The sequence below is a fragment of the Poromitra crassiceps genome (assembly GCF_964638095.1).
Source record: "Poromitra crassiceps genome assembly, chromosome: 3".
Classification (NCBI taxonomy): Eukaryota; Metazoa; Chordata; class Actinopteri; order Beryciformes; family Melamphaidae; genus Poromitra; species Poromitra crassiceps.
The window spans coordinates 4864101-4890154 of NC_139625.1; the positions used below are offsets into that span (position 1 = coordinate 4864101).

At 44.1% G+C, this 26054-nt stretch overlaps 1 protein-coding gene across 1 annotated transcript; it reads right to left on the reverse strand.

Moving 5' to 3' along the window:
* Positions 1-16604: 16604 nt before the first annotated feature.
* dlk1 (delta like non-canonical Notch ligand 1) lies at positions 16605-25516 on the reverse strand (the record flags this gene model as incomplete). The annotated part of the gene is made up of 5 exons (XM_083634305.1): positions 16605-17080; positions 22072-22227; positions 24291-24421; positions 25166-25229; positions 25465-25516. 5 exons carry the CDS (start codon positions 25514-25516, stop codon positions 16605-16607), a joined length of 879 nt encoding a protein of 292 aa, XP_083490431.1.
* Between the last annotated feature and the right edge of the window lie 538 nt (positions 25517-26054).

Here is a 26054-nt window from a genome sequence, read left to right on the forward strand (position 1 = left end):
GGTCTGTCATGACGAGCCTGGGCCTCAGCAGGTCTGTCATGACGAGCCTGGGCCTCAGCAGGTCTGTCATGACGAGCCTGGGCCTCAGCAGGTCTGTCATGACGAGCCTGGGCCTCAGCAGGTCTGTCATGACGAACCTGGGCCTCAGCAGGTCTGTCATGACGAGCCTGGGCCTCAGCAGGTCTGTCATGACGAGCCTGGGCCTCAGCAGGTCTGTCATGATGAGCCTGGGCATCAGCAGGTCTGTCGCACAGGACTCATCCAAATGTGTTTGGGATAAACCTGCGAGATTCTAGTTCAAATCCTTAAACTGAAAAATCGGATTATCACGATTGTGACTGCAGAATGCAGTGATTTTCCAGGGCACACTTGCCTATTGAATCGCACTGTGATTTTCCAGGGCACACTTTCCTATTGAATCCACTGTGATTTTCCAGGGCACACTTTCCTATTGAATCCACTGTGATTTTCCAGGCCTCAGTTTCCTATTGAATCCACTATGATTTTCCAGGTCACACTTTCCTATTGAATCCACTGTGATTTTCCAGGGCACACTTTCCTATTTAATCCACTGTGATTTTCCAGGGCACACTTTACTATTGAATCCACTGTAACTTTCCAGGCCACACTTTCCTATTGAAACCACTGTGATTTTCCAGGGCACACTTTCCTATTGAACCCACTGTGATTTTCCAGGCCACACTTTCCTATTTAATCCACTGTGATTTTCCAGGGCACACTTTCCTATTTAATCCACTGTGATTTTCCAGGGCACACTTTCCTATTGAACCCACTGTGATTTTCCAGGGCACACTTTCCTATTTAATCCACTGTGATTTTCCAGGGCACACTTTCCTATTTAATCCACTGTGATTTTCCAGGGCACACTTTCCTATTGAACCGACTGTGGTTTTCCAAGGCACACTTTCTATTGCACAACTGTTTAGCTTTGCTATGAGTAACAGTTCATGCCAGAGCAACGTGGGATGACATCACCATGATGATGACGTCTCGGCACTCTGGTTCCAGATTTTGGAGAAAGCACAGCATGTTCACAGACATTGATTGAATTAGCCATGGTCAGAAGAGAAGCATGTGCATTTTGTTTTTGGAGTGCGGATTTTCGTTGACAAGAACGTACAAAGCCAGGTTGCGCAAGGCAGGTAGCATGTCTTCCAGGAAAGCTTGTACCCGCTGCTGGTTACATAATTTATAGCCTCGCAGAGCTATTGTCTTAGTAGTCTCTTAGAACAGATGAGTTGGCTTCCGCAATTTTCAAATGCTTCCGCCATACCGTCTGTAATTCGTGGGGGAGAAGCATGCGCCAACCGGAATGGGAAGCAGAAAGTCGGGTCTTCCGCTCATTAGTCCAATCAGAATTTTTTTAAGGCGGGTCTTCCGCTCATTAGTCCAATCAGAATTTTCATTCGTCCAATCAGAATCCGACCAATCACGTGTCGTGATTGGTCGGATTCCGTCGAACTTCCTTCCAGTCTGAAGGTTTTTTCCCAACTTCCTTTCCCAACTTCTGGGGGTGTAACTTACAGACTGTTTACCTGCATTTGCCGGATGTAGATGAGACAGTCTGTTTTAAGAGACTATTGTCTTAGCCACTCAGCCTTCGCTCATACGTTTATATAAGCGCTACCTGATATGTAAATCTATTTATTGTCTTAGCCACTCAGCCTCCGCTCATCTTCTTAATGTGGGTTCTGTCTGTCTGTTTCTCTGACTGCAATTTCTGTCCCACATTTTTTGGTCACATTGGCTGCGTTTACATGGACCGTTTATTCCCCTTTTCATTCGGAATTAACGTTCAATCCTATTAAAAGTTATCATGTAAACATCTGAAAAAACTTAAATCCGAATGAAAATGGCCAATCCGAATGAAAATTCAATCCGATGTAAGTGGCCGGTTGATTCCGTTTTTTATTCCGAATGAAACCATTTTGCGTTCATGTATACCCTTTTTTAGGAATTAAGTTCATTCCGGTCTTTCTGCGCATGCTCGCTCCCTTTTTCATCCACTGCTGTCTGGCCTTGCGAGTGGGAAAAGGCAATGGACTGAGGTACAGCGGTTTTCTACTGCCTCCCTTCTCCTCCTCAGCAGACGCAGAATAAGCAGTAGCATATTACTGTCGTGCTGCTGCTTAACACAAACGATCAAAATGAAACAGAAAAGTGCGGTGATAACGTTTTCTTCCATGTTGTTGCTGTTTCTAGCTCGTCGCTCGCACTGGTAAATCGCTGTCCATTCTCAAGAAGAGCTATTTAGTTGGTTCATGAAATCGCTGGGCTGCGTGTCCTCCAGTGTTGCTCCTGGCCAATCCCGGGGCCACAGGGCGTGGTTATTGCTTATCCTATGTGGGGTTAGAAATCACGCAGCGCTGAGAACTCTGCTGAGTGTTTACTTCTGGTAAACGTAATGACGTTAACATCCTGTTTACGTTTATCCAATCAGAAGCCTTCCCAGCCCCAAACCTTACGATGACTCAAAAACATCAGATTAAAGTTTCTTTCATGTAACCACCTTTTCGGAATTAAGATTTTACATGTAAACTCGCAGGAAAAAACTTTACTTCTGAATGATTTCATTCGGAAGTTTTAATTCTGAATTAAAAGTCATCATGTAAACGTAGCCATTGTGAGATTTGTGATGATTTTGGTCAGTAATGATGTCTCTGATGATGTCACAATGCCTATGACACCATCAGTGATGATGTCACTCGAGCACTAAATGTCATCAGTGATGGCCACATCACCTATGGCCACCTATACGCTGACATGATCACTGATGCCCCTCAGCCTTCGCTCATACAGTAGGTTTACATAACCGCTACCTGATATGTAAATCTATTGTCTTAACCACTCAGCCTTCGCTCATACAGTAGGTTTATATAACCGCTACCTGATATGTAAATCTATTGTCTTAACCACTCAGCCTTCGCTCATACAGTAGGTTTATATAACCGCTACCTGATATGTAAATCTATTGTCTTAACCACTCAGCCTTCACTAATAGAGTACGTTTATATAACTGCTACCTGATATGTAAATCTATTGTCTTAACCACTCAGCCTTCGCTCATACAGTACGTTTATATAACCGCTACCTGATATGTAAATCTATTGTCTTAACCACTCAGCCTTCGCTCATACAGTACGTTTATATAACTGCTACCTGATATGTAAATCTATTGTCTTAACCACTCAGCCTTCGCTCATACAGTAGGTTTATATAACCGCTACCTGATATGTAAATCTATTGTCTTAACCACTCAGCCTTCGCTCATACAGTAGGTTTATATAACCGCTACCTGATATGTAAATCTATTGTCTTAGCCACTCAGCCTTCGCTCATAGAGTACGTTTACATAACCGCTACCTGATATGTAAATCTATTGTCTTAGCCCCTCAGCCTTCGCTCATACAGTAGGTTTATATAACCGCTACCTGATATGTAAATCTATTGTCTTAGCCCCTCAGCCTTCGCTCATACAGTAGGTTTATATAACCGCTACCTGATATGTAAATCTATTGTCTTAGCCACTCAGCCTTTGCTCATACAGTACGTTTATATAACCGCTACCTGATATGTAAATCTATTGTCTTAGCCCCTCAGCCTTCGCTCATACAGTAGGTTTATATAACCGCTACCTGATATGTAAATCTATTGTCTTAGCCCCTCAGCCTTCGCTCATACAGTACGTTTATATAACCGCTACCTGATATGTAAATCTATTGTCTTAACCACTCAGCCTTCGCTCATACAGTACGTTTATATAACCGCTACCTGATATGTAAATCTATTGTCTTAGCCCCTCAGCCTTCGCTCATACAGTACGTTTATATAACCGCTACCTGATATGTAAATCTATTGTCTTAACCACTCAGCCTTCGCTAATACAGTAGGTTTATATAACCGCTACCTGATATGTAAATCTATTGTCTTAACCACTCAGCCTTCGCTCATACAGTAGGTTTATATAACCGCTACCTGATATGTAAATCTATTGTCTTAGCCCCTCAGCCTTCGCTCATACAGTAGGTTTATATAACCGCTACCTGAGTGGCAGCGACTTCAAGGCTGCTCTTTGTAGGAGGTCAGGTAGGGATACGGAATATAACACTGCAGACGTCTATGAACCATTATCCACTCAAGCTCGATCAGTATTTCAAGTGGTTGAGAAATGCGTGGATTTAAAAGGGAGAAAGTTTGAGAGTTTCTACAGGGGAGTACAACACTCATCCCACACTCCTGTTGTTCTGTATTGTTGCTATGGCGATAATATATTGTGTGGACCTGGGGGGGAAATAAAGTGAAGTTTGGAGTGACATTAGCTTATATTCACAAATAAAACACTCTCAGGACCAGTGTAGGCTACAGCCTCTACTTTTCTTTTCTTTTTTTATTCTGATGCACATTGGGGGATGTGTGTGTGTGTGCGTGTGTGTGTGTGTGTGTGTGTGTGTGTGTGTGTGCGTGTGTGTGTGTGTGTGTGTGTGTGTGTGTGTGTGTGTGTACTGTGTGTGTGTGTGTGTGTGCGTGTGTGTGTGTGTGTGTGTGTGTGTGTGTGTGTGTGTGTGTGTCCGTACGTACATGGTGTGTGTTTCTCCCTAATATGTGAAAACATTCAGCTATTAACGATTAGCTGTTATAAACCAAAGGTTCTTGCCCTGCCATGCATGTTCCAGACTAAACCTTCCTTTCTCCTTTTAGACGGATGACACCTGGTGGTCATACTGTGACACTACAGGACTTTTCACCAAGAGCTTAAAAAAATACTTTGTCAGTTGATAAAGGTGTAATAGCCAACATTAAAGTTGAGGATCACAATTGAATATAAAATGTTTTCCACAAACGGACGAGTGTAACATAGACAAGTGATAGGCCTATTGTTTTTTAGATAATAGTTAAAGCTACATGAGGCATCTTTGCACAGTGGCGGCTCTGACGAGCAGTAAGATGTAACTATTTGAATGAGCAGTAAGATGTAACTATTTGAACCAGCAGTAATTTGTAACTATTTGAACGAGCAGTAAGATGTAACTATTTGAACGAGCAGTAAGATGTCACTATTTGTACGAGCAGTAAGATGTAACTATTTGAACGAGCAGTAAGATGTAACTATTTGAACGAGCAGTAAGATGTAACTATTTGAACGAGCAGTAAGATGTAACTATTTGAACGAGCAGTAAGATGTAACTATTTGAACGAGCAGTAAGATGTAACTATTTGAATGAGCAGTAAGATGTAACTATTTAAACGAGCAGTAAGATGTAACTATTTGAATGAGCAGTAAGATGTAACTATTTGAATGAGCAGTAAGATGTAACTATTTGAATGAGCAGTAAGATGTAACTATTTGAATGAGCAGTAAGATGTAACTATTTGAATGAGCAGTAAGATGTAACTATTTGAACGAGGAGTAAGATGTAACTATTTGAACGAGCAGTAAGATGTAACTATTTGAATGAGCAGTAAGATGTAACTATTTGAACCAGCAGTAATTTGTAACTATTTGAATGAGCAGTAAGATGTAACTATTTGAATGAGCAGTAAGATGTCACTATTTGTACGAGCAGTAAGATGTAACTATTTGAACGAGCAGTAAGATGTAACTATTTGAATGAGCAGTAAGATGTAACTATTTGAATGAGCAGTAAGATGTAACTATTTGAACCAGCAGTAAGATGTAACTGAGAAAAATGGGGGAGCTGCCGTGCTCTGTCGTATGTGTGTCTGTTTGTTTGTTTGTTTGTTTGTTTGAGGTGCTCTTGGTAAGGGAACAATTATAAAATAAAGTGCCAGAGGCCACTTAGTTGGGCAGTGTGGTGGTCTCAGGCGCACCCAAGGCGACACTCGTTGAGAGAGGTAAGAGGAAGGAAAGTAGGAAAAGTAGGAAAAAGGTAAGTAAGATGTAACTATTGGAACGAGCAGTAAGATGTAACTGAACCAGCAGTAAGATGTAACTATTTGAACGAGCAGTAAGATGTAACTATTTGAACAAGCAGTAATATGTAACTATTTGAACGAGCAGTAAGATGTAACTATTTGAACGAGCAGTAAGATGTAACTATTTGAACCAGCAGTAAGATGTCACTATTTGAACGAGCAGTAAGATGTAACTATTTGAACGAGAAGATGTAACTATTTGAACGAGAAGTAAGATGTAACTACTTGAACGAGCAGTAATATGTAACTATTTGAACGAGAAGTAAGATGTAACTACTTGAACGAGCAGTAATATGTAACTATTTGGACGAGCAGTAAGATGTCACTATTTGAACGAGCAGTAAGATGTAACTATTTGAACGAGAAGATGTAACTATTTGAACGAGCAGTAAGATGTCACTATTTGAACGAGCAGTAAGATGTCACTATTTGAACGAGCAGTAAGATGTAACTATTTGAACGAGCAGTAAGATGTCAATATTTGAACGAGCAGTAAGATGTAACTATTTGAACGAGAAGATGTAACTATTTGAATGAGCAGTAAGATGTAACTATTTGAACGAGCAGTAAGATGTCACTATTTGAACGAGCAGTAAGATGTCACTATTTGAACGAGCAGTAAGATGTAACTATTTGAACGAGCAGTAAGATGTCACTATTTGAACGAGCAGTAAGATGTCACTATTTGAACGAGCAGTAAGATGTAACTATTTGAACGAGCAGTAAGATGTCACTATTTGAACGAGCAGTAAGATGTAACTATTTGAACGAGAAGATGTAACTATTTGAACGAGAAGTAAGATGTAACTACTTGAACGAGCAGTAATATGTAACTATTTGAACGAGAAGTAAGATGTAACTACTTGAACGAGCAGTAATATGTAACTATTTGAACGAGCAGTAAGATGTAACTATTTGGACGCGCAGTAAGATGTAACTATTTGAACGAGCAGTAAGATGTAACTATTTGAACGAGCAGTAAGATGTCACTATTTGAACGAGCAGTAAGATGTAACTATTTGAACGAGAAGTAAGATGTAACTACTTGAACGAGCAGTAATATGTAACTATTTGGAAGCGCAGTAAGATGTCACTATTTGAACGAGCAATAAGATGTAACTATTTGAACGAGCAGTAAGATGTAACTATTTGAACGAGAAGATGTAACTATTTGAACGAGAAGATGTAACTATTTGAACGAGAAGATGTAACTACTTGAACGAGCAGTAATATGTAACTACTTGAACGAGCAGTAATATGTAACTATTTGAACCAGCAGTAAGATGTAACTATTTGAACGAGCAGTAAGATGTAACTATTTGAACGAAGAGGTAACTATTTGAACGAGAAGATGTAACTATTTGAACGAGAAGTAAGATGTAACTATTTGAAAGAGCAGTAATATGTAACTATTTGGACGGGCAGGAGGATGTCACTATTTGAACGAGCAGTAAGATGTAACTATTTGAACGAGAAGATGTAACTATTTGAACGAGCAGTAAGATGTAACTATTTGAACGAGAAGATGTAACTATTTGAACGAGCACTAAGATGTAACTATTTGAACGAGCAGTAAGATGTAACTATTTGAACGAGCAGTAAGATGTAACTATTTGAACAAACTATTTGAACGAGCAGTAAGATGTAACTATTTGAACGAGCAGTAAGATGTCACTATTTGAAAAATGTGAACTTGAATACTCAGAAATCATCCAGCCAGACTTTCAAACCCTCAAAGGCTACCAAAGGGAACGAGAGAGGCAAAAGATATGCCCTTAAAGGGATAGTTCACTTCTTTTTTTAAGTCTAGCCCTATTTGCCGTATTTACCACTTACAAGCTGACTGAAGCTCACTGAAGTGTACTTTGCTGTGGAGGAAATGTTGGTGAGCCTCAGTCAGCTTGTCCATACAGGAGCGTGACCCCACCGACCTAATTCGTTTTTGCCCAACTTTCCAGAGCTACTATGAACAGACCAGTATGGATTGTGCTGAGAAACATCTCTACCTATCAACATCACATCACCATTGGTAAGTAGCAAAAAGGGCTAAAAAGAGAAAGTTTAGACATGAAGCTGATCGCCTTAGTGTTAATACCAGTATCTCATCTGGGGAGGGACGATTTAGCCTTCAGTTTGTGATTGAGGCTGATCCATTTTAGTGTGTATGTATCTAGTGTGGCAGCTTTAAGGCTGATGTATTAGTGTGTATGTACCTAGTGTGGCAGCTTGATGTGATTGAGGCTGATGTATTTTAGTGTGTATGTATTTAGTGTGTATCTATATGTATCTATATGTATCTGTATGTATCTAGCGTGGCAGCTTTAATGCTGGATCCAGTGGTGTAGGTCAGTGGTGCACAACCCTTTTCACATCAAGGACCCTCCCACTCGCCTCCTGGCCCTGCCTTGCAGGAGCATGGTGTGGGGGTCGTTAGGCTGATTGGGTGCACCTGGGCCCGTGCACTCAGCAGACCACTTCTATTGTATTCTATTGTATTCTATTTCATTGTATGGAACAGTCCTATGTCTCTTATAATGCATCCTGCTTATGTTGATATTTTTCCATGCCTGAGTACCAGCAGCTGTAGCACGTCCCAATTTCCCCTCGGGGGTCAATAAAGTTTTTTCTGATTCAAATTCAGATTCAGTCTCTCTCCCTCCTCGCCGATGCACCTGTAGTTTGTGTTGTCCAGTTATTTCCTCTTAGTTTTAGTTAAATTATTGTTTTAACTTTTACTGTGGTGTATGACTCCCCTCATATCTTTCTTCCTTGACCGGGGTTGTAACCCGCTATATGTCCATATATTTATACAGTCTATGGTTGTAACATATGAGGGGAGACATAGACCAAAGACAAAGTAAAAGTTCAAACAATTTATTAACTAAAACAAAGGGAAAATAACTAGACAAAACAAACTACATTAAACAATGAACAGAACATCGGTGAGGAGGAAGAGAGACTGAATGATCTGAAGGTCTTCTTAAGCCCAATGAGTCCACTGGCCCAGGTGTGGCCAATCAGCCTAACGACCCCGACACCCAGGCTCCTGCAAGACAGGGCCAGACAGGAGAGTGGGAGGGTCGTCACACTTTTCGATGTTTTTATTACAGAAAGCGTATGAAACCCATGACCAAAATCGTCAGACATTCTGTTAATGTTACTGGATGGAATTCTAGTGAAAATAAAGGATGATCCCTTTTCGCTGGGGACCCCCTGGAACTGCCTCAAGACCCCCGGGGGGTCCCCGGAGCCCGGAGCCCAGACACTTTGAGAACCACTTGTGTAGGTAGTAGGCACCTGGCACCACTAGATGGAGCCAGAGACTGCTCTCTTAAACAGATCTGCCTTCAGGGACAGATTGTGCACAAGTGCTGATAGAATCACGTTAATCTTTCAGTTGATAATGAACGAGTTGGCTCTGGGGGAATGTTTATGAAGCGACACAGAGTAGAGGAGCAGATGCCTCACCTCTCTCACATCATTATGAGGTGGGGGGGCAGCGTACTAGAATAGACGGGTGGTGCTGAATCTGTGTGTGTGTGTGTGTGTGTGTGTGTGTGTGTGTGTGTGTGTGTGTGTGTGTGTGTGTGTGTGTGCGTGCGTGCGTGCGTGCGTGCGTGCGTGCGTGCGTGCGTGTGTGTCTGTGTGTGTGTGTGTGTGTTACTGGTAATTCATATTGTGAAATGACATGGTGTTAAGACTCTGCCTCGCCCAGAGTCGAGCACATTCAGTGAATCACTGTTAGCTCTATAAATTCTATAGGAAATATATAAATATAAAAATGGTCATTCTGATAGCATGGCCCTAATTATCAGGGCCTAATAATTGATGTGATTCAGCCCGTGCATAAACCTAAATGCTACAAAAGATTGTGGAGATTTCACAAGTGTGTGTGTGTGTGTGTGTGTGTTTTTTTTAACAAGCAAGTCTGACAATTATCTGGTGGTAGCTGTGATCAGCCAAAAATAGACCAGAAGAAAATATAGGATGAGTCAGATTCACCGTGATGATAATTTCTAATTGGATACATTGCAGTTTCCATTCGAGCATCACTGCTGTTGACTTCTACAGCAGCAGCACTGCTGTTGACTTCTACAGCAGCAGCACTGCTGTTGACTTCTACAGCAGCAGCACTGCTGTTGACTTCTACAGTAGCATCACTGCTGTTTACTTCTACAGCAGCATCACTGCTGTTGACTTCTACAGTAGCATCACTGCTGTTTACTTCTACAGTAGCATCACTGCTGTTTACTTCTACAGTAGCATCACTGCTGTTGACTTCTACAGTAGCAGCACTGCTGTTGACTGACTTCTACAGTAGCAGCACTGCTGTTGATTTCTACAGTAGCAGCACTGCTGTTGACTTCTACAGTAGCATCACTGCTGTTGATTTCTACAGTAGCACCACTGCTGTTGACTTCTACAGTAGCAGCACTGCTGTTGACTGACTTCTACAGTAGCAGCACTGCTGTTGATTTCTACAGTAGCAGCACTGCTGTTGACTGACTTCTACAGTAGCAGCACTGCTGTTGATTTCTACAGTAGCACCACTGCTGTTGACTTCTACAGTAGCAGCACTGCTGTTGACTGACTTCTACAGTAGCAGCACTGCTGTTGACTTCTACAGTAGCAGCACTGCTGTTGACTGACTTCTACAGTAGCAGCACTGCTGTTGATTTCTACAGTAGCAGCACTGCTGTTGACTGACTTCTACAGTAGCAGCACTGCTGTTGATTTCTACAGTAGCACCACTGCTGTTGACTTCTACAGTAGCAGCACTGCTGTTGACTGACTTCTACAGTAGCAGCACTGCTGTTGATTTCGACAGTAGCAGCACTGCTGTTGACTGACTTCTACAGTAGCAGCACTGCTGTTGATTTCGACAGTAGCAGCACTGCTGTTGACTGACTTCTACAGTAGCAGCACTGCTGTTGATTTCGACAGTAGCAGCACTGCTGTTGACTGACTTCTACAGTAGCAGCACTGCTGTTGACTGACTTCTCTTCTACAGTAGCAGCACTGCTGTTGACTTCTACAGTAGTAGCAGCACTGCTGTTGACTTCTACAGTAGCAGCACTGCTGTTGACTTCTACAGCAGCAGCACTGCTGTTGACTTCTATTCTACAGTAGCAGCACTGCTGTTGACTTCTACAGCAGCAGCACTGCTGTTGACTTCTACAGTAGCATCACTGTTGTCCTACAACCTCGAACTGAAAAGGTCGAGACAATCGTTCTTTTCCGAGATAATTAACAAAAATGTGAACAATGCACGCACTCTATTTGCCACAGTTGATAGACTGACTAATCCGCCTCTCTGTGTAGCACCTGAATTCCTCTCTACTGTCAAATGTAATGAGTTTGCTGCCTTTTTTACGGATAAAATTATTAATATCAGGCAGGCTATTAGTGGCTCCACACCAAGAAATGCTGTGACATCATCCTACCCGCAGATCCCTAGTTCGATAAATTTGTCCCAGTTCAGCGTTATCGACCACGACATCTTAGAGGAAACTGTGCAAGGCCTTAAATCATCTTCGTGCTGTCTCGATACCCTTCCAACAAGCTTTTTTAAAAGCGTTTATAACTGTCTGTCGTCGGACCTATTGCAAATAGTTAATAGATCCCTTGTGACCGGCACTTTTCCTGAGTCCCTGAAAACTGCAGTTATTAAACCCCTACTAAAAAAGCGTAGCCTTGATGCATCGGTAATCAGTAACTACAGACCAATATCTAATCTCCCCTTTATAGCCAAAATAATTGAAAAAGTTGTTTACCTACAACTCAATAGATTCCTAACCTCAAATGATCTCCTAGATAAACTCCAATCAGGCTTTCGCCCCCATCACAGCACTGAAACCGCGCTTACTAAAGTCATAAATGACATCAGAATGAACACAGACTCAGGCAAAAATTTGATTCTAGTGCTACTGGATCTTAGCGCTGCATTTGACACTATTGACCACTCAATTTTATTGGACAGACTGGAAAACTGGGTTGGGCTATCGGGTACGGTCCTCCAGTGGTTCAAGTCCTATCTTCAAGACAGGAAGTACTTCGTCTCCATTGGCAATTACACATCTGACCTAACTAGGATGACTTGTGGGGTGCCTCAAGGATCCATTATGGGGCCCGTTCTCTTCAACCTTTATATGCTCCCTCTAGGCCTAATTATGCAAAAAAACAAAGTAGCCTATCATAACTATGCAGACGACACTCAGCTGTATATAACTCTTTCCTCAGCTGACTATGCCCCCATAGAATCATTGTGCCAGTGCATTGATCAAATAAATAACTGGATGTCCCAGAATTTCCTACAGCTAAACAAAGACAAAACTGAGGTGATCGTGTTTGGCCCCAAAGAACAAAGGCTTAAAATCACTGTACGCCTTGAGTCTCTATCCCTGAAGCCTAAGGATCAAGTCAAAAATCTTGGAGTTATTATTGATTCCGATCTCAATTTTAACTCCCACATTAAGTCAATTAGAAAATCTGCTTTTTATCATCTTAAAAATATAGCAAGAATTAGGGGATACATGTCCAGACAGGATCTAGAAAAACTAATTCACGCCTTCATTTATAGTAGGTTAGACTACTGCAATAGCCTTTTTTCTGGTCTCTCCAAAAAAGAACTTAGGCAACTTCAACTTATTCAGAATGCTGCTGCTAGAGTTCTAACGAAGACTAAGAAAGCTGATCATATCACTCCAGTTCTTAAGTCCTTACACTGGTTGCCAGTGTGTCAGAGAATAGATTTTAAAATACTGTTATTAGTCTATACATCACTTAACGGCCTAGGCCCAAAATACATAGCTGAATTGCTCCCACGCTACGAACCGTCTAGAACTCTTAGGTCAACAGGGTCCAGCTTATTAACTGTCCCTAGGATCAAATCAAATCACGGGAAGGCTGCATTTACCCACTATGCTTCTGCTAGCTGGAACAAATTGCCTGAAGACCTCAGATCTGCCCCAACCTTACTTACTTTTAAAAATAGACTAAAGACTTTTATGTTTACCGTCGCTTTTAACTGCTGACAGCTACTATGCAAACCCAATGAGTCCTCTATAAGTTTGAGCTCTTTCTGCAACTGCTGCGCCTGTTGCTTATTACACTTTTTATACTCTTTTTTTAAAGTTTTGTTCTGATGCTTTAAGTTGCTTAATGCACTTTTTATACTCTTTTTTTTGTGATGCTTTTAAATGTCCATTTTACTCTCTTCTTTTCTTTTATTTTCCTGTCAACCATTTTATGTGAAGCACTTTGAATTGCCTCTGTGTATGAAATGTGCTATACAAATAAACTTGACGTGACTTGACTTGTTGACTTCTACAGTAGCAGCACTGCTGTTGACTTCTACAGTAGCAGCACTGCTGTTGACTTCTACAGTAGCAGCACTGCTGTTGACCTCTACAGTAGTAGCAGCACTGCTGTTGACTTCTACAGTAGCAGCACTGCTGTTGACCGCTACAGTAGTAGCAGCACTGCTGTTGACTTCTACAGTAGCAGCACTGCTGTTGACCTCTACAGTAGTAGCAGCACTGCTGTTGACTTCTACAGTAGCAGCACTGCTGTTGCACTGCTGTTGACTTCTACAGTAGCAGCACTGCTGTTGCACTGCTGTTGACTTCTACAGTAGCAGCACTGCAGATGATGGAGAATCACATCAGGGACTGAGGCAGCAGATAGATACCACTGCAAGTAAGTTTTTTAGGTGAACAGTTTTATATATTTCCTTTATTAAAAGCAATGGAAACACAAGTGATATCTGTCCAAAGCAATGCACAATAGTCAAGATCCCAAACGGCAACAAATACTGATCATTGTATTGCCGTAACCCACCCAACCCCCTCCCTTATTTACCTAATCAGTTTTTCAGTACAAAAAAACGTCACGTGCAAATCAATCTATATTGCGCATGTAATAGCCTATATCAGTGGTCCCCAACCATCGGGCCGCGGACCGGTACCGGGCCGCAACGCATTTGGTACCGGGCCGCGAGCCGGTCCAAAAAATATATATATATTATAGGCTGTGTGTGGTAGTTGAAACATAGTTTCAAGTTGACGTTTATTTATGTTTGTAGTTAAAACAAAAACATAAAATACTGTATAGGCTACATACAGTACAACACAAAAGGCTGTTATTTACCCTTTTGTCGCCCCCTGGTGAGTAAATATATATGTAACTAAAACCCATTCAAATTGACAACCAGTCCGCATCTTTTTTTTCCATGTATCTACCGGTCCTTGCACAAAAAAGGTTGGGAACCCCTGGCCTATATGATGTAATAACAATGTAATAGCCTATATGAAATTCAATGGAATAGCCTATATGAAATTCAATTACATTGAATTCCATGTAGGCTATTACATTGAATTTCAATTGTGGGAATAAGACGTCTCGTTCCGACAACTGACTGCTACAAGCAGAAGATAACCACCCATCACCCTGAAATTATGGCAGAGCTCAACAAATAATAATACATAAGTTTTATATAGCGCTTTTCTGGGGAACTCAAAGACGCTTTACAATACACACAAAGAGTACATAATACAGCAAACAAAGTAAATAAGAACAAATACAGGTACAAAACAAATACAAATCAATAGATTGCAGAGATGGAACGGTGGTTAGAGGTAAAAGCCTTTTACTGAACTGCAGGTGCTGATGGTGTGATTTACATGACACAAAAGATATGTCCCGCTCTAAAACGATACTCGTATCAGCAGCCAATGCATATGAATATTTCAGATGCAATAATGTATTACCTGTTCACTGTCACATATGGGTAACAGACATGTTTCCTAGTTGGGCTTTTTGGCATCCATTGCATTCAGTATTCATGAAATCACTTTATCCTGAGTGAGTGGCCATCTTTGTGCCTGACAGACTAATGCATTAAGCCATATGGATGCTACAGTATTGACTCGGGGCTCAGAGATGCATGATGGCACATTACCTGGAAAGTTCAATTAGAGGGAGAAGGAGGAGCAACATAATGTTGGGGGGAGGAGGAGAAAATGTAGGCTGAGATCTGCTTGATGGATGGAGGGGTAGAGGTCTATGACAGCCATGTATAAATAATGTAGATGGGAGAGATCAGCATTCCGTGAGGAATCACAGTATATATAGAGAATGTTATTATTACATCAATGTTATTACATCAAAAATGTACATCTATACAAGTTCAAAAACCAACACCTAAACGGCAACATCTATAGAGAAAGGAAAAATTGGGCCAGATTTGGCAAACAGAAGAACCTCCAGGCCACACGGGTACCATTACAGTCCAGGAGCATTTGGAAGAAGAGCCCTTAGTCCAGGGGTCTCAAACTCAAATGACCTGGGGGCCGCTGAGTGTCCAGTCTTGTCACAAGGGGGCCACTTCATGTATTTAAAAAAAAAAGAGAAAAATGCAACCGTTCGAATTCTCAACATTAACAATGTATTCATTTATTTGAGGGACAATCTATTTTTTACATTAACAATGTATTTGTTTATTTGAGGGACTTTTTTTTTCTTTTTTTAGGGACAATGCACATTGCTAAATTAGGCAGTGTTAATTTTCAACTGTCCCTTGGAACTCCAGCTAGAATTAGAACTGATCATAAATGTCACTTGACAGCTCAGTAATCCGCTCTGCCACTGTGTTGGCTGAAAGGCTGATGTTGCTTAAGTGACTTTTTTTTTCTGGACAGACGATATAACATACATTATAACAGAAGTGGAGTATTGGCCAGAATGACATGAACATTTGGAAACTTATTCAGCGGGTAGCTTGCATTTGCGTTGAGGTGCATTGTAATTTTTTTTTTTTTTTTTTTTGCAATTCCATCGCGGGCGACACAGGGGGCGCCGGCGGGCCACATGCGGTGAGTTTGAGACCCCTGCCTTAGTCCTTCCGTTTCGATGGCATATTAACAATATATAATTACACCTTTTAACTGCAGACTCACAATATGCAATTTGATGTATTTATGATAAGTCACAATGTGCTCGTCAGTTATAATAAAACATGACCAACTACATTTGGGTGGCAAATTCAAACAGAGTATCACAATTGATCTTTATTTTGCTTAATCACTCCTTCTGAAAGAAAGAAAAGTGATCTAGACAAGTGCTCTAACGTAACCCACAGTACTGCTTTAACTTTATTTTCATATTATATGAATGCATTGTAACGTATACCAAATCAACCTGTGGCTCAGTAATAACACACACAATGAACGGTATTTTACTATAGATCCACGGCCCAGTATGGACATCAAAAAGAATCCTTCAAAAAATCAAAAATGGGTTAAGGAAATACTGCACTGCAATCTTCTTACAAGGTTGCCGTTTGGATTTTTGTTGAAGTTATTTTCGGACACATTCCACGGCTGGTTGTGCAACCTTATTATATGGGAAGGTACAGTTACAATCCGTTGTCCACTTTGTCCAGTAGACTATACATTCAAATAGAATCCATTTAGAGCTGTATGGAAGATTGGGAATGCTTTCCAGTGGTTATCTCTCACCTCATAAACACACCTGTCAAGCAGTCATGGTATTTCCACGCGTCGCTATTTTTAGACATTTCATATTAAAGTCCCTCCAGAGAGAGAGAGAGCGAGAGAGAGGAGAGGGAGAGAGAGACACCCCAAATCTAATCAGATGGAGGTGTAGTGCCTTCCAAAGCTGGTGAGCCGTATCTTCTCGGGCAGGATGATGTTCACGGAATGCTTCGGCTCTTCCTGGCTGGTGCCGCCCGCCTCTCTCAGCAGGTGCTCCCGCTGCTGCCGGACCAGCTGGGTGTACTTGGCGTTGGCCAGCCAGGTCTCGCACCGGCCGAAGAACACGATGCCCGTCGTGCCCAGGACCACCAGGCAGGTGAGCAGGGCCAGCAGGCCGAAGCAGAGCAGCTGTCCGCGGGTGACCAGGACGCCCGAGGAGGAGGAGGAGTGCACCGTCTCCTTGAGGGTGATCTTCAGCAGGTCCCTCTCGGGCGGGCGGAGGAGCTTGTGGAAGGCGTGAGCCGGGAGCGAGTAGTGCTGCGGCGTCAGCGAGAACACCCGGTGCTCGAGGGGGGGTTCGAGGGCGGGCTTGGGTCTGGCCCGCGGTCGGTGCTGCAGGGAGCACGTGGGACCTGGAAAATAGGGATGTGTTAAAAGGTATTGATAGTATATTGATACGAACATTTTTTGAAACGGATACGATACTCATTTGCAACAGTATCGATAGTGCTTTCTCTGAATGAAAAATCAGACATACTACTAGGGTTGCCAACTTCTTGAAATGGAAATAAGGAAGGGGGGGGGGGGGGGGCGCGCGCGCGCGCGGGGGGGTGTGAGTAGTGGACTTAAATATAACAATCACATAACTGCAATTGCTTCGGCTTCAACCATTTACACATTATTATTATTATTAACAGAAGCAAACACTTTTGCGCATAGCCTATTCCTAGATTATCATCCAAGAATTGTATTTGGGCGTCGCAAATCAAACGTTTCTCATTCTTAACACGTTGACTGCCACTGACGTATATATACGTCAAAAAAAATCCAGCGGTTCACTGCCATTGACGTATTAATACGTCAAAAAAATTTTTTTTTTTTTGACGGTGCTACGTGGATCAATGCCCCCCGCGTCTCCTATGGAGATATTGGAAGTATTGAATGTGTATAATCTATTTTACCGACCAGCTAGGTGGCGACGGTCCTCTCCCGACAGAGATAAAGTCAACCAAAAGCAGCCGCCTCCCGCGGCTGCTTCCTCCATTCTCAAGGAAATGGCTTGGCGATTTTACAGTCAGAAACGAACGAGCCTCATTCTCATACTGTAGGCGGGGACGCTTTCGCGCTGCTGCGGTGGGGGGTTCCAGAAATGGACTGTGTGGGCAGCATAAAGCCTAGAGTCGCACGGGGCTTCATCGGGGCTCTCAAACCCAAGAGACGAGTGAGACCTATCCACACTCGCTGCCAGGGAGGGAGGCTGCTCAAACTCGCTGCCAGGGAGGGAGGCTGCTCAAACAGACGCTAAAACCATGCTGTACTCAACGGCTAATATCTACATAACTACTAACTCTACAAACTAACTCTTTTAGACAGAGAAAGCACACATTCTATTAGTACTTTTGTGAACTTTGTGTTGACAAACTCCAAGCAGAAAAGAATCCTCGGCTCTTGTAAAATGAGCCAGAATCCTCAAAAAAACGGCTTGGCAAAAGCTACCTACAGCAAAAAAAAACGGCTGGCAGTCAATGTGTTAATAAAACTGCTGTATTAAAAAACAAACAGTAGGCTAGTGCAAACAGTATTTTGATATAGGTCTAAATAGCCTACTTTACATTTGCATGTAGGCCTACTTATTCAATTTTCTTTTAACAGTGCAAACAGCTATTCTTTTGAACAGAACAAACCTGGTATGAAAGTTTAAATCATTAGTGCAACATTTTAGATTTCAACTGAAATCGTCCGAACACAACAAAAACAAATAGCATGCTACATTTGTATATGTACAATGTAAATAGCCTACTCAATGTGCTGTCTTCAGAGTTTAGTTGAATCTGGCAACACTGACAGCGCTTCATTGGTCGTGACTCACAACAACAAACAGAATGAGAGAGGCGCAATCTAGGCTGAGGGGCAGAGCAGCAGCGGCTGCGGGTTTAACTCGCTCAATACAAATAGCCCTTCACTCTTTGCACTGCGTGTTTCTCCAATACGGGACAAAGCGCGTCCCGTATCAGTTCAATATGGAAGACGTCTTTTAGTTTACAAATACAGGACGATTCCGTATTTTAAGGGATGGTTGGCAACCCTACATACTACTGATTGGGCGTCCGGGTAGTGTAGCACTAGATTCCCTGCCTACCAACACGAGGGTTGCATGTTCGCGCCCCACGTGTTACCTCCGGCTTGGTCGGGCGTCCATACAGGCACGATTGGCTGTGTCTGAGGGTGGGAAGCCGGATTTGGGGGTATGTGTCCTGGTCGCTGCACTAGCGCCTCCTCTGGTCGGTCGGGGCGCCTGGTCGGTGTGGAAGGGAACTGGTGGGAATAGCGTGATCCTCCCACGTGCTACATCCTACCGGTGAAGCTCCCCCTGTCAGGTAAAAAGAAGCGGCATGTGCGCATACTGCGCATGTGTCGGAGCCAGCATGGTGCTAGTCTACGGCTCTCCCCAGATCGGCAGAGGGTGGAGCAGTGAACGGGGCAGCCAATAGGGCAGCATGGGGATCAATTGGCCAAGTATAATCAGGGAGAACATGGGGGGAAATCAAAGGAAAAAGCAACAACAAGATACTACTGATTTCTCCTCCCTATCATTGGTGGGTATCGCTTCAATAAGCTAAAAGTGTTGCAATAGGCTGATGACTAGAGCAGGGGTAATCTGCTGTGTTGTGATAGGCTGATGACTAGAGCAGGGTTAATCTGCTGTGTTGTGATAGGCTGATGACTAGAGCAGGGGTAATCTGCTGTGTTTACAAATACGCAGACGACACCACCATCCTCGGCCTCATCACAAACAACAATGAATCAGCATACAGACGAGAAGTAGAGAGAGTCGCAACATGGTGCTCTACTAACAACCTCCTGCTCAACACCTCCAAAACCACCGAAATAGCCATAGATTTCAGGACTGCAAAAATGACACCCAAACTCCCACTGACAATATCCGACCAACCCATAACCCTCACAGACTCTTTCAAATTTCTCGGAACACACATCAGCAATAACCTCAAATGGGACCACAACATCACCACCATCACCAAGAAAGCACATCAGCGACTCTATTTCCTCAGGCAACTGAAAAGATACAGGATTAAACAACGCCTACTGCTCCGCTTCTACTCCGCCATCATACAAAGCATCATCACCTCATCCATAATTGTCTGGTTCGGCTCAGCTGATCAATCATCTAAATCCAAATTACAGCGCATTATTAATAAAGCAGCAAAAATCATTGGTTGTGACCTCCCCACCCTGGACTCCATATACACCTCCCGAACCATCACCCGTGCCTGTAAGATCATTAAGGACCCCTCCCACCCAGCCCACCCCCTGTTCCAGCCCCTCCCCTCAAAAAGACGATACAGATCAATTCCCACCAAAACTACCCGCTTCAAAAACAGTTTCTTTCCCACAGCCATACGGACTCTGAACTCCCTCAGCACCCCTCTCCCTCTCCCCCCTCCCCCCTCACCCTAACTTTACGTCTGTTGGTCTTGTATCCTGTATTTATGTATTTATTGTTGGAAGTGGGAAAGGTGTAACTGTTTAATTGTCTAAATGTATCAATGTCCTGTTTCCATGTCTTGCCAGAGCTATAACATCATGTACTGAAACTAAATACCACCAACCTGGTTGCGTGGCAATAAAAGTATCTGTATCTGTATCTGTATCTGTGTTGTGATAGGCTAATGACTAGAGCAGGGGTAATCTGCTGTGTCGTGATAGGCTGACTAGAGCAGGGGTAATCTGCTGTGCTGTGATAGGCTGATGACTAGAGCAGGGGTAATCTGCTGTATTTTATTGGGCCTAGATTACTGTATGGAGAAGCGTGCGTCTGTCTATCTGTTTTAGCTCCTTTTTATGTCTCTTGATGTGTCCCCCCCCCCCCCTGGTATCGAAAACGGTATAGAGTATCGGCATTTTCCTGGGTAACCGGTATCCAAGTTAGAAATTCTAGCATTGTGACCCAGAGTCTATTTTTCAAATAAAAATAGACTGGGTTCCCGGATTGTGTTTTCGTTGGCGTTTGTCTGTTTGTTAGCAGGATTATGGAAAAACTACTGGGCCGATTTGCATTCAACTTGGTGGAAAGGTGTAGCACCGAAGGCCAAGGAAGAACCCATTCAATTTGGCCGTGGATCCGATCCAGGAGGGGGGCGGTCTAGGGTAAAGGGGGCCGTAGCTAGGGATAGGAAGGTCATCGTAGAGAGTCGGGATTCGAGGGGTGGGTAGGGGGAGTGGCTAGCTGTATCTGGGTGGTGAGAGGGGGCGTGGTCAGGCTGGGCTAGGGAAAAGGGGTCATAGGTCAGGGTTCGAGGGGTGTGTAGGGGAGTGGCTGGTGGGTCAGGGTTCTGATCCGACTCACAAAACGTGCACATCATCATAGAATGAAAGGATTGGAGTTCCGGAGGTCCGTGTTCTAGTTTATCAGTGTTTTCTGTGTTCTGTTCTTATCTCAGCGGGGGGAGAGAAGCAGTGCTTATCTCATTTTATGCAAATAAGAAAATCTGCACCAGTAGCACGCAACAAAAGGAGCTTTGTTATTGCCCGGCCAATTACTGCACCCACTCATTTAGCATATATTCTGATCAACGCTTCACCAAAGTGCACTGATGAAAAGCCGGGCTAAAAAAAAAGAAACCCAATCAATATCTGCTATAGTAGCCCCACGTAATTGCACAAGTCCTTCACTTTCCAGCTCTGCTTTATCCATCAAACGAAGCGCAGCTCCGGCAGGCTATTTAGACATCTGTGGCCCTCTTGTAGAGGAGCTGCTTAACGAAGGCTGACGCAAGCCTAATAATGGAGACGAACTCCCACCAGCAGAGTGGTTCATCATCTCATTTTGAAATGTTTAAAATCGGGCTCAAATGATTATTTATTGAGCGGGAGGAGGAGGAGGAGGAGGAGGAGGAGGAGGAGGAGGGGGAAGAGGAGAAGGAAGATGAGGAGGAGCAGGAGGATGAGGAGGAGGAGGAGAAGGAGGAGCAGGAGGAGGAGGAAGAGGAGGAGGAGGAGGAGGAGCAGGAGGAGGAAGAGGAGGAGGAGGAGGAGGAGGAGGAGCAGGAGGAGGAGGAGGAGGAGGAGGAGGAGGAGGAGGAGGAGGAGGAGGAGGAGGAGGAGGAGGAGGAGGAGGAGGAGGAGGAGGCGCGGGGGCCGTATATTGGATTCCAGGTGTCTCCCTCAAAGTCAATAACGAGGACATCTCACAAGGAGCAGAGATGGGAGGGGTTTAGCGTCTGGACGGCCGTGTCAGCCAGCGGCGTCCCCAGGGCCTTTCGTTTTATGGATCTTGACAGGCAGGAGAGTGATCAGTCCCGCCCGCCTGTAAGTCAACGCTGGAAAGCCAATTCCCAGCCAGGGCTTCATCGCCATGTATTAATTAAGACAGACACTCAAAGACGGACGCGGCGATACCCGTTTGTCAGGCAGAGTCCTTTCTTCAGGTGGCAGTTTTCGCCCGTGTAGCCGCGGGGGCAGACGCAGAGGTATCCGCCCTCTCCCGTCTCGATGCAGGTGGCGTTGCCAGCACATGGCCTGGATGAGCACAGGCGCGTATCTGTTGGAGAGAGAGAGAAAAACAGCGCATGTTGTTTGTTTTTAGATGCTGTGCGCGGACTCTCCCTCCCTCCCTCCCTCAGCACCTTATCGCCACAAAACCCAGAACAAACCAACCATCGCAATTTATAGGCGAGCAGCGCACATAACTGAACGTGGCAGAGATGTATACAGGGCTCACTGTGCTCCATGATCCAGGTCAAACAGAGACAGAAGCCGAGAGGACATTATTGTTCTTTTAATCTTCCCTCCTGCGTTTTGTTTGCTTGAGGGGAAGCAGGTGATTGTGTGCAGACGTAATAATGTTTGTTTTTTGGACGCACTCCTCCTCACACTGTAGTCACAGGCTTTGAGCATAGAACAGCTTGCACACATCCGCACAGCATCTGCTGAAATGGAAAAAAGGGGGTATTTTCCCCCTCCCCCATAACAGCCAAAAGGCAGCCAGAGTGTGCCTTGCTCAGTGGCACGAGAGCAGAAGATGGGGCACTTTATTCACCAGGCACTCGCAGAGCAGAAGGGTGTGTGTGTGTGTGTGTGTGTGTGCGTGTGTGTGTGTGTGTGTGTGTGTGTGTGGGAGGGGGGAGGGTTACAGTGAAGGCATGCCCAACACCCTTCAAGAAGAACTTAAATATCAATTTCGCAATAAATAAAATATCTGGTTGACCTTTCAACCCAGGAAGTTAAGTAATCGTCTGCGTCTCTGTGACGTGCGCAATATTCCCCCCCCCCCCCCAGGATGGCGAAGGCATGACCCGCCCTTCTCTTCTCTGCCTCCGATTGGCCCGGCGTCAAACGTTGTTGATCCAATCACATTCGCTTGGCTATTATCCTAATCCTGCGTCTCTCCCCATCTCCTGCTCCAATCAGAGGCAGAGATGGGCGGGTCATGCCTTTGCCATCCTGCCCACTGCCCCAGCGCCGACTGACTGACTGGCGGTAGTCTCTCCCCCCAGACTCAAATATTACGTTGAATCGCTGCATTCCGCATACTACATAAAATGAGTCTGTGCCACTTCACAGCCACTGCTGGTTTTTGAAGGCGGGTTGAAATTGAAATGAGTGACAGGTCGTAGCACCGATGAGAGAGCGGTTCGAAAAATGGGCTGCGCCTCCCTGATCGCAAAGTCGTTACTGATTGGTTGAGGATGGAGAATCCACCACTGGCATATGACTGGCCAAGTGAACGGTTCCCTCCCACAACCAGCCGGCTGAGGTAAAGTGTCCCAGACCCAGAGATCTGCAGCATGCAGTAACGTAGTGTATCAGCGTAAGAACTCTCATGGGTCTGGCGTTGAGACTAGACTGGTGGGTTAGCAACAGTGAAACCGTGCCCCCTTTTTTGTTTTTTGATCCCCTGCTCCTCTAAGGGTCTCTGCACAGCCCTGCTCTTCATGTATTTTTTTATCATTTGTGGGGCGGCTTTAGCTCAGGAGGTAGAGCGGGTCGGCCAATGATGCAAGGGTTGGTGGTTCGATCCCCGCTCCCTCCCAGCTGCTGTCGTTGTGTCCTTGGGCAAGACACTTAACCCTCCTTGCCTCGTATGATTGGTGTGATTGGTATGAATGGTATGATTGGTATGAATGTAGACATGAATGATGGTGGTTCGGAGGGGCCGTTGAGCGCCAATGTGTGGCTGCCACGCTACGAATGGTGTGAACGAATAATGATTCTGTGAAGCGCTTTGAGCCTTAGGAAAGGCGCTATATAAATCCAATCATTATTATTATTATTATTATGTATGACCAGCGTCTCTACAGGTGCTCTATGCTGTGTGTTGCACATCATCGCCTGAGCCTTCACTGTCAAGACATGACCCTCATTTCGCCTGAACTCTTCTTTTTTTGTTGCCTCTAAATCAGATCTTTGCTACAGTCGGTTTCTCCTCAAAGACACCGGCTTTACGACTCTGTGGGAAACCCAGATCCCTCCCAGCAGCACAGACAGAGGAGAGACGCTCGGGCGGCTCCTCCCCCTGCGTCAGGCGGCTCCTCCCCCTGCGTCACTAGCGATGGCTATGAGGCGCGTGTCTGCATGGGGGAAGAGGAGCTCAATTAGCCTCACCTTGGTCACACTGGCTGCCCACCCAGCCATCCTCACAGACACACTGCCACGCCTTCTCACACGCGCCGTGCAAACAGCCAGGGAACGGCATGCACTGGGTGCACGTCTCCCCACGCCAGCCTGGCTTGCACCTGAAAAAACATAAAAGACTAATCAGTGGTTCTCAAATGGGGAGCCCAGGGAGTCCTTGAGGGGGCTTCCAGGGGGTCCCCACAGCCAAAAGGGGGGTCATTTATTTTTTGCTATAATTCCATTCATAAGTAACACAATGCCTATTTTTGGTCATGGGTTTTATACACTTTCTGTAATAAAACATCTAAAAGCATCAATCGTTATTATCATATGGGGGGACCGCGGGACAGAATCCTATCAAATGGGGGTCCGTGGTCTAATCTTTGTCAGTTTAGGGGTCCCTCATGTGAACATTTTTGAGAACCACTATACCTCCCGCAGAGCCTTACAGGCAGTGATGTTTTGGAGTCAAGTCCCCATGATGAGTAGCATGCATGGGATACAATAGCCTACATGTCCACATGCCATTCCTCAGATCAGTGTTATAGGTATATTCCATTTAGTTGCATTCCTTCACTAAAACCCCAAATTAATAATCATAATTTTGGTGGATAGCCTATAAACCCTTTCAAAGTCTCCAATACTACATGCTGTGTGACCATGCGTTTGAGCTACCTGTTGGGAAAACACTCTGTAACAATGGCTTGATTTAGCTGCAGTTGATTCAACACAATGCATGCGCCAAACAAACCCAGGAAAAAAGAGCCAGTTGGCTGGATTGTGATTGCAGTTGTCAGAGGGATGAACACTGACAGTGTTAGTTATAGGGGAAACATGGTGATACAGGAATCTAACGTTGCTACCTGCACTTCCCTGGCTTCTCACAGAACCCGTTTTCTGCGTTGCACCCTGCGCTGCATTCCCAACCTTTGGGGGAGAGAAACAGAGGACAGCAGCAGCAGCATGTCACCATGTAAAACATAAAAATAATCTAACCTATTAAACACACAGAGCAATAACATATTCATTCGCTATTAGGCTACTTTCTTTGAGCCCAGCAGTTCAGAAAAGAGTTTGGGTTTTTGACTGATGTCTTTGCAGCTTTGCCAATAAACCTCATGTGCCACTCCACCCGGACTGTAGCTACACAATCATTGATTACCTTTGGCGATGCCTGTCAGGAGCAGACTGAACACCACCGCTGTGAGACGCATGGTTAATTTCGGGAAAAGCCTCTTCGCCCTGCAAAATGAACACTGGTTAAGTCACAACGCTTTGTCTCTGTGACTGAACACGCATCTAAATTCGCATCTAAAAATGGATCTCGCGGCTCGGATCCCAATACGAAAAACATTGTAGTAATGATAAAAGACATTCAGAGAAATAAATATCACGACAAAGCTACCATGATGATAGCTTTATCAGAAAAGAGCAAAACGATTATAGCACGATACGATTACCACAGGAATCTGATGTCTCGTTCAGAGCAGATGCAGGTAGGCTACTATTGCAAATTGGCACACCTGCGTCTGCTCCCGAAATAGCTACCCATTACGCACTAATTACGCACAGCCAGCAAAAGAAAAAGAGGGTACAGATTGATATAGAACTATCAACATGCTGATGGTCAAAGTCAAATGAACTCGGACAAATTAATTACCTCGAGGCACCGTCCAGCAAACTGCCTCACTATGTCGCGCCGTCGCTCTGAATCCAAACAGTTCGGCTCATAATTGAATGAATTTGTCCTTT